The sequence below is a fragment of the Netta rufina genome (assembly GCF_964035555.1).
Source record: "Netta rufina genome assembly, chromosome: Z".
Taxonomy (NCBI): Eukaryota; Metazoa; Chordata; class Aves; order Anseriformes; family Anatidae; genus Netta; species Netta rufina.
This window is the reverse complement of record NC_140126.1, coordinates 44299019-44308581: the sequence shown is the minus strand read 5'-3', so window position 1 is coordinate 44308581 and position 9563 is coordinate 44299019. Positions and strand designations below refer to the sequence as shown.

Sequence of the window (9563 nt, the reverse complement as noted above, 5' to 3'; positions counted from 1 at the left end):
AATTTCCAACCTGAAGATGGGGTGCTAAGGCCTTCTTCAACCTGTAACTACTCTTTCAGGTAGAATAAGAAAGGTGTTGGTTAAAATTTGCTCTGAATTTTTACAGTAAAAGAACTGCCAGATAGAACTACTCACCTTATATGGTTTTTGCCCATAAGAGAAAGCTTCCCACATTAAAACCCCAAAGCTCCAGACATCACTTTTGCTAGAAAACTTGTAGAAATTCATACATTCTGGAGCATACCACTTGACTGGCCATTTTCCATGACTTTGTGCCTAAAATAAGGAATAACAGAAAAGAAAAAAAGCAGTCTAGAGACAGTAGTATGTAGTAAACAACACTGTAATTCCTATAAGCCAATTTAACTTAGATTTGCGTACATTTGTACCAAGTATTTCTAATGTAATGGCATTAGAAAAAATACGCAGAAGCTTCTTCAAAACTGTTACAAAATTGTTCTTAATTTTCCAGACTCAAATAACACACTGAAATGAACGCTATGGTATAGCTAAGCCCAGCTGAAGGACCTGGAGTTATGTTTTCCATGGCATTCAATTTTAAGCTCTTTCAAAGATTTTTCTAGTCTATTTTTTGCAGGAGGTAAGAGATATCTACTTAGCTACACTGAGTCTTCTTTTTAGTTTAAGTCGGTATTTCATTTCAAAGCAGCTGCAAGCTGCAATTTGCTTAAATTATGCCATAACACTGTGTCACAACAATGCAGGTGTCAAACCATACCAGCACAATGCTAGATCTGGTAATATAATCATGCTGTATTTTGTGAAGTTGTAAAAGGAATGGGCCTTTGATACCAGATCTCAAACCTCTGACAAGCTAGGCTAGTGGCAATGATTTAAGATGCTACTGCCTTTTCTGGCAAGAGTTACTGTTCCCATAGGAAGGTCATAAGAAGGCAACATGTGCTTGCTCCTTCTCTGCAGTGTTTCATAGTCTGACTTACTGTTTTTAAACAACTGATGAAAGGAAATAGGCAGAAAGAATAAATAATTTTAACTTTAATAGCAACGTATCAGCAAAGAAGATATAGACAGGATTAGAACATTTGTCTCCCAATGATGTTTTTACCTCATTAAACGTGGTAGTTATTTAAGTCTCTTTAGCTGTACAAAGATCCATATAAGTTAAAACTAATCTGAACAAACTTTTCCTAGATCAATGATTGCTTACCAACTGTACTCCTCCAACAAAATCCCCCAATACAATTGTGTTAGTCACACAGTGTGCTAGCCTATATTTTCCTTGGACATGGTGAAAACCATGTACTAAATTCTTACCTGCAGCAAAGACTTTTTCCCCCTTTTATGGCAGAAAATGTCTAATTTCTATGGAAAATTTCTACCCTCTAATGACAAATTTACCGATAGTAAATAAAAGAAGCAACTAAGTAAGGGATTATCTTTTCCCTCCCTATTTCTTAACAATCGCTAATTTAAAAAATCCATGACCCACTAGCAGACTATGAAACAATAGATGACACATAGCATTTCTTATTTTCAACTCTTAAAAACAACAGTACTTAATCTGAAAACAATCTCATTAAGATATGTTAATACACAGCTTTGGTGTCTTGTGTAAACCTTACCTTGTAATAGTTTTCATCAGCGCTAAGAGCCTTAGAAAGTCCAAAGTCACTGATTTTGGCATAATGTTGGGTGACTAATAGCACGTTCCTTGCAGCCAGATCCCTATGCACAAAGTTATTCTCCTCCAGGTATTTCATCCCCATGGAGACCTGATGTACCAGCTCTGTTATATTCTTTTCCGTGACATGTCTGGAAATCATAATTGAATCTTTAAGAGTTCATTTTCATGATTTTTCAAGTTCAATTGCAAATTCTCCCTATGAACTGCCTCACATCATACTAGGAATGTGATCCATTTGTGTTTAGCTAAGCTTTAACAGGTAGCATAAGAATGTCCTGAACAAGACAATATGTGAACATATCAACAAATGAGCAATTGAAGAACGTCTGAAAATTCTTTAATTTATGCAGAATGCACTATTTTACCAGAAAGGTTTGACAGTTTGGAGACATCTGCAAGATAATTATGTCTAGGTGAAGAGTAACTACAGTAACTAATTATTAGATAAACGTGTTTTCAATGTAAAATGTCCCTGAATTTAAAGACAGAAAAAAAGACCTGTCTGTTTTTCCCCTTTTGGATAAATGCTATGAAAAGGAATCAAAGTTTACATACCTATTTTTTTGCAAAAATTTGTTCAGTGGCCCAAGTTCAGCCATTTCCATTACTAACATCCAGGCCTCAGCTTCACATATGCCTATCATTCGGACAATATATGGGTTATCCAGTTGCTGCATTACATTTGCTTCTCTCAGTAATTCATCCTTTATGGCTGGATCATTACTCTCATTCTTAAGAATTTTTACAGCCACTGGCTTGGCACCCCTACAAAGAAGAATCCAACTCTGGGATTAGTTGATGAAAAATGTACATAATCTTCAACTGATGCTTCTCTGTACATAGTACAAAATGTGACAAAAGACAGAATTGAACACTAAGACAGAAAAGAAACTGATTGTAATGGGAATAACTCTCTATCAAATGCTCAGAGGACAGCTAAGCAAAAGAAAGAGAATAGAAAGAAAATTTAAAGTAGTTACAAAAGGTCTAAACAAGCTTTGAAATAAATGTACCTTACAATATTATCTTGTCCATTCTGGCTAGCCTCAACTAATAAAGAGACCAGGAAATAGTGGAAAGATTTACTAAAGAGTTCCCAGAAGAAAAACTACAAGGGCCTTTCTCAGCACTGAGGTGTTTTGGGGGTGAGACTAGAACATGCAGCATTGCAAAGCCCCAAGGCAGTGCTCTGACCTACAGAGAAACTAAGCCTGCTCCTGCAGCCTACAGCTCATACAAGTGAAAAAGTCACTGATGAGATGGCAGAGCTCAAATGTGAACAAATGCTGTGAAACAGGATTAGCAAATACACAAGCTGGCACCAGAGCCCTTCAAATCCCCTCAGACTGCACTGGAAAATAAAAAATCCTCCTTGGCTCTGAAAATCTCAGTAAAAGAAATGCCTCCGGTTCTGAATGGTGAAAGTATATACATAATCAGTCCATGCACTTAAACAACATACTGATAACATTTTATTACGAAAATGCACAGTCAGGTGCTCCCACTTCTGCCAGTTTAAACAGGGTCTGTTCCTACTGAAATTGCATGATAAGGGAGGCCAAAACATTTTCTGTCTACTTGAAAATCAATACTGCAGCTTCATGAAACAGGTATTTAGAATGATTAGTTTAGGTGAAAATCCATTTGCTCCAGGTAAACTGTGCATGACAGTCTACACAATTTCTCTCAGAAAGACTGCAGTTGTGAAAGAAAAGAATAAGGGGAATGACTGCCCATACATTGTGCGGTGAAAAGGCATGGGACTTCTCACTCTATTTTATCCTGGACAGGAGAGTAAATAGTAATAATGGTCATTTCCCCACTTCACAGACAAAAATAAGAGCTAGGGGGTGACTACGTTGCAGCCAAGAGATGTTTGCAAACTGAAGAAAATGAGTGCACATGCTTCCATGTACAAAGACAGAAACTGGTGAATTTTAGGCCAAATTACTTGGGTACAATCTGTCAACCCAAATGACAAGGTAAGATTACTTCTGCTCAGATAGGCGATAAAGCTTTTATGTATTAAACTTTACGAAAATAGAAATAAATACTTACTTTTTCATCTTATAGAACCCTTTCTTTACAGTACCAAAATTGCCAGAGCCAAGTTCTCCTTCCTCCAGGGTTAACAATTTCCTGTCAAGAGTGACATTTTTTGGTTTCATTTCATCTGGATCAGCGTATGGACTTTCATAGACCTCAGTGTCCATGGGTAAAGCCTCTCTCTGATCACCTGCAGTTCAGTGAATAAACATATCAGAGATTACATGAGACTGTTTTGCTGCCACAGTTTTATATTAACCACATTCATGTTCAGGATTATCAGCTGCATCTTTGGGCTTGATTTATGCGTTATAACAAAACCACATGCAGTCCAGCCACAGGCACTTTAGAACATCCCAAATTAGAGTGACCTCTACCTGGTGACGTGCTAGCTGTTGAATAACTGCATAATGTTACTGCCAGGAGGATCCTCGACAGGAGAAGGGTTAAAGATGTGCCTTTCATCTTAGTGCTTTCCATTAGTGCTCAGACAATTCTTCACTCAGAATGCAATATTTAATTACATTTCACAGAAAGCCTTGGCAACAGCTTGGCACTGTGGATTCAGTGGGGCACGATGCTTTCTATGAAGTGTAAGGATGCAGCTTTTAGAGTCAAAGAGATAATAATCCTCCACTTCAACATGCAAAAAAGGGATTACTGTTAAATCACTTCTATTACAGACGCTGACATCTGGCAGTCTCAGCTACCAGACTTGAGCTATGATAGCAGTAAAACAATACATAACATGGTGTGAAATATAAGTAAGAAAAAAGAAATGTGGGTAGAGGGAAGACCTCTCACATAAGGAAACAGATGTTATTCATAGCATAAATTACTCTGCTTACCTTTCTCTGCTCCCATAAGACCTCTTGTCCTTTGTAGCACATAAGGATTAAAAGCTGCTTGGTCATCAGATGGGGAGCCAATAGGTGGCTGAAGCTGTAGCACACAGATAGAATTATTAAGTTTAGCAATATATATGTAAGTTAAAATCATTTTTTTCCAGAGGATTATGGCATAATGATTGCAAGAGACACATAGGTAAGAATCAGAGAGTAAGAAAAGGATCAAACAAAGCTTATTCATTCTGGAGGCTATTGCTAGAGTATATATGCAGGCCAAATTACACATACACTGCTAAAGCATAAAAAGTTACTGCAAATATTTCAGAACATTTGATCTGAGAGAATTAACTGGAATGGGTCATGCACAAATCTTACCCTGCAGATACTAAATTTTCATGCTGTCTTCAAATCTGCTATGTAACATTGCAAATCCTAAGAATTTCCCTATAATTTGTCCTTCCTCCCCCTCCAAGTTCTTTCTCACTATACCTTGGCCATAGAGAAGTTCCTAGTACTAATGAAAACAAACAAACAAAAACCCTACCCTGTTTTTCTTGTGGATGTTGTAGAGTGTCTCAACTTGGAAGAAACAAGGGTAAAAAAGAAATTATTTTAATAGGCTCAAATGATTGAACATCATGGACCAGATACTCTGGGCAAGCCTGTCTGCTCTTTCTGGACTAAGGAGGGAGAAAATTACCAAATTTCTACTACATTTGAAAATCTGATTCAAATATTATTCCTCTGCCTTTGTTGCTTTTGTCAGAAGCATTTCATGGAGAACACAAATAAATCTGGAAGAAACACTGTGCATTCTGGAGCTGCTTGGTTGAAGGATGAATCTCACAAAATAATCTATAGGTTAGTTAAATTTATAACCTGCTTTATTCTGTCTGTGATCAGGGAGACATTACTTTTAAGAACAGGGAATTACAAAAATTATTTCTGTAAATCAGTAATGTTTCTTTCTCAATGTTAAATTTTTACTCTAGTGATGAATGACTTCACTTTCCTAAGAGAGTGTTTCAAAACCAGAAATTCAGAGATCAACACGAGTTTGCTCAGTTCTAGTAGGAAATAAAGATGCATTGTACTTGCAGAATACTGGATAAATCTGTTTTGCAAATATTCAAGTATATCATTATTTTTAATAACTGAAGATTTCAGTGGTGTAAGTTTCTGCCTGAAACAGTTGTGGTTTGCAAGTAAGAAGAAACAGGGAAATGTCTAGGAGTTAATTGGCATTTTATCACTTGGAAGCAGCTTTTTGACCCAGGATGTACAGATTATTAAATCATAATGAAGTGATATGCCCAGGTGGATGAAGCAGAAGAGGTTTCTACACAAACTTCACAGCAAACCACAAGTAGGAAACAAACGCTCAGCAAGATTCTCACCTAGCAGGATGAGTGTGGTGGCATCAGAGATGGTAAGAGATCTCTGACTTGAGTCATTCAGTCTTGCGGAATGGTGTTGAAAGGCCATTTGCTGTCAGGGTAATCCACATGAGTACTGACACAGCTCTGAGATAGGCCAGGGACAAAACTGACCAGCCAGCTTCAAGAATAAGGAGATGAACGATATAGAACAAGATCCATTCTTTCTCCTCAGTCCTGATTTTGTTTTCCTAACCAGGTAAACCTTGCCAGATCTACATGTTAAGACCTGCACATCCAAGGCCTAAATCACTTGATTTTACAAACAGGACATATGCCTTGGTAAAAAAATAAATCACTAACAAAAAAAAAAAAAAAAAAAAAAGAACTAAAATTGGAATTCAATCTTAAATTCAATCCTAAACCCCTCAAGCAATGGGCTGCTAGTTTTACTGTGAACACACTTAGGATAGCTTTTCCCTACACTATCTCCAGATATATAAGGAAATACTTATGGTCTATCAATGCTATTTTTTTTTCCAAAGAAAAGTCAAATCAGATGGAATTATAGTTACTGAGGACACAGTGATTTTAGTTTGTGGATTTAATATATTCTCTATTGCTTCAGAACATGCCAAGACCCCTATTTTGTTTGTTTGTTTGTTTTTTAATCTTACTGATAATTACTATGACCCATTCCCTATCACCACTGAGAAGTGGCTCTAGTTCCACTGAGGGGTTTTCTAGATGTGTTCTTGCTTCTGCAGTTAAGTGTACATACAGGGAGATAATCTTACAGTCCAAAAGATAATTAGTAATGGGTAACTCACTGAATGGATACAAAGCAATATAGGCTGACATTAATACCTGTAGTGAGATAGATATATGTACAAAGGAAGCTGTTGCAAATTATTACATTGCATGGGTTTTATGGAAGCGTCCATTTAATACTTCTTGGCCAAGAAGTCCAAAACAAGAGAGTCAAAAAAGGAGAAAAATATGTTGACAAATTTGGAAAGGAGCTCAGATGTTGAATCTTCAGTGGCAGCTTCCAAGACACTGGAAGAAAAGTTCTCAGATACTTTGGAATGATACAATCACAGTCTCAAAATATACCTTTTGCATACTTTATCCTTAAAATAGTCTTTCTGACAGAAATGCAAAGTATTCAGTAAATGACATCTCCAAGACACCACATTGTTCTGGGACTCATGCTTTTTGAAAGCTTTAGTAGGACTTATCAATTGTTCTCTGTTCATTCTGAGGAGTACCTTGACAATAAACCTAAAGTGTGATGTGAGTATCTGAACCCAAGCCTTGGAATGTCCCACATCATACCTCTCACTTAAAACACTGAAATCTTTCTGTTGTCACAATTATGTGAAGCACATCTGTAGCTCCAGGCTAATGAAACGAAGTATGGTAGCCCTGTTTTCTTTCCACAAATGGTCAAGTTCTTGCTAGAGTTTGTGTGATTGCTGTTACATGATGAGGAATATAAATTAAGCCCACATAGAGTACAATATCAGCAAATCTTTCTAGTCTTCACATGAGTAAAAGGTTTGTGCACCAGTTGTTGTCACTGCAGCTGACGCTTAGGAGAAATGAGATACAAGCTCTTTAAAAAAGGCCTTTAAAGTAATAAACTCAGGTTTTCAAATGGCCGTGAACTTTGTGCTGGAAGAAGTGATTCTCGTTTGATATAGCAACAAAACGCTGCAGGCAGAAATATAATGATGGTAATTCCGCTGCAATACCTTGTATAAATCTGATAAGTAAGATTTATATGATTATTGCTGAACTACGGGGCAGAAACACTTAGAAGTTCAGTAGGCTAAGACAGTACTAGACAGCCCCTCAAACTTTAAAAACCTCAGAGGGCATATATTTTCATGTGGTTAGTATTACCTGGGCACTAGAGAAGTAGTTAAATATCCCTGAAAATAGGTCGCAGGGTATGAACTGACCTACTTTCCACTGGACAAAGAAACTGATGTACACTATATTCATATGTCTCACAAGAAGCTCTTCACCAGTCCAGAAAACCTGGTAAAAATATACTTTTGACTATGACATAGCTGACTCTTTATGTGAGAGGTAGACAGACATTTCCTTTCCTTTATAATTCAAGAACAAAACAAAAGAATCAGAAAGGACTGGGTCACCTTGTTTAGAAACTGCATTAAAAAGGAGTGCTTTACTCCTATTCTTGTGAATTAATCTCTGTAGATGACACAGTAACGCCAAATCTAACAAAGTTTTGAGTGGATTCTTTCTCAGAAAGATTCTCATGTGAAGATGAGTGATAATGTCTTACATATCATTAGGGCTAGCTTAGTTAACTAATAGATATGTATGTGTGGAATGATATTCCCCATTGCTGCAGTTCAATTAAATAGCTTAATAATATATATATGTATATATAATATTTGTTTAAACTGTAATTTGATGCTTCACCTTTTCAGCTCATGTGAGTAATTTGCGAATATTGTGTAGCACTCAGAAAACCTCAAACAGCAGCATTCTCTTCCTTAGTTCTGACAATTATGTATTTGTGACACGTAGCACCCTGCTTGCCTTTGAACAGGATATTCTAACAGAAAGGTTGGAATTTTTCTTTTGCAGTCAAGAGCCACGGTCTAGAAATGGTGCAGGAGGTCTCTATCTTTGCATATATGGTGGCCTGGGTAATAGTACAATAAAAACTGCCTTTTAGTTAACGGTCGTTCAAATCCAGAGTCCTTCCTGTCCTTGCTTTAAAAGCAGCAAGTTTAATTCTGCAGGTCTTCCTGACAAAGGGAGCTTTGTCTTAATACAGCCCACGTATTAAGACAAATAAGCCCATGTATACAGCTAGAGGATTACTCCTTATATTCTTACCAGAACCAGAGAATGGGCAACATAACTATGAACTTGCTCTTACAGTTAAAAAAATAATATATGAAGACTCTGCTAGAGGAACCCGTTAAAAATGGCACATCTTATGTGCTACCTTGTTGTACGACCTCTTGTAAACTGTGAGGCTAGATGTCATATCATGCTTTCCTACTAGAATGCTGCTATGACCTTACCCATTTTTTAACATGAAAAGATTTTATTTTATTTTATTTTATTTTATTTTATTTTATTTTATTTTATTTTATTTTATTTTATTTTATTTTATTTTATTTTATTTTAGCTAGGGTTTAATTTCAATTGGTTGAAATTTTCAGATATACATTGTTAATCTAATCTAAATATGTTATTATTTCCCTTATTAGGGACTGACTTTACTGATGTAGCAACCTTGTAGTAACAGAGCTATATCCACAATAAGAGGAAAGTAGGAGGTAGAGAGTTTGATCTGAGTCAAAGGTAACTCTCTAATAAAACGAATAACACTTTCTGTGTATGGTTAAGGCCTCGCTAGGATAACCCCTATGTATGTATAACAGCATCCAGTTGCTACACTGAGAATGAGATACATTTACTATTTGCTTTACAATATGAATGAAAAGGCTCCCATTTCTCTGTCTAATTTATGTAGTAAAGACTGTTATTTGATAGTAAATATTGTATTTATGCAAGCAATCAATACAGAAAGTATTATTTCTTTTCACGTTAGTAATCCTGATTTGCAATAAACCA

At 36.4% G+C, this 9563-nt stretch overlaps 1 protein-coding gene across 2 annotated transcripts in view; it reads right to left on the bottom strand.

Moving 5' to 3' along the window:
• The window catches only part of SYK (spleen associated tyrosine kinase), a 57003-nt gene that overhangs the window by 2941 nt on the left and 44499 nt on the right, over positions 1-9563 (bottom strand). For both annotated transcript variants that reach the window (XM_084305546.1, XM_084305547.1), the window contains 5 exons: positions 4561-4654; positions 3725-3902; positions 2222-2431; positions 1605-1794; positions 136-276 (listed from right to left, as the gene is read on the bottom strand). In XM_084305546.1, the coding sequence (XP_084161672.1) occupies positions 136-276; positions 1605-1794; positions 2222-2431; positions 3725-3902; positions 4561-4654 (813 nt within the window). The remainder of the gene's footprint in view (positions 1-135; positions 277-1604; positions 1795-2221; positions 2432-3724; positions 3903-4560; positions 4655-9563) is intronic.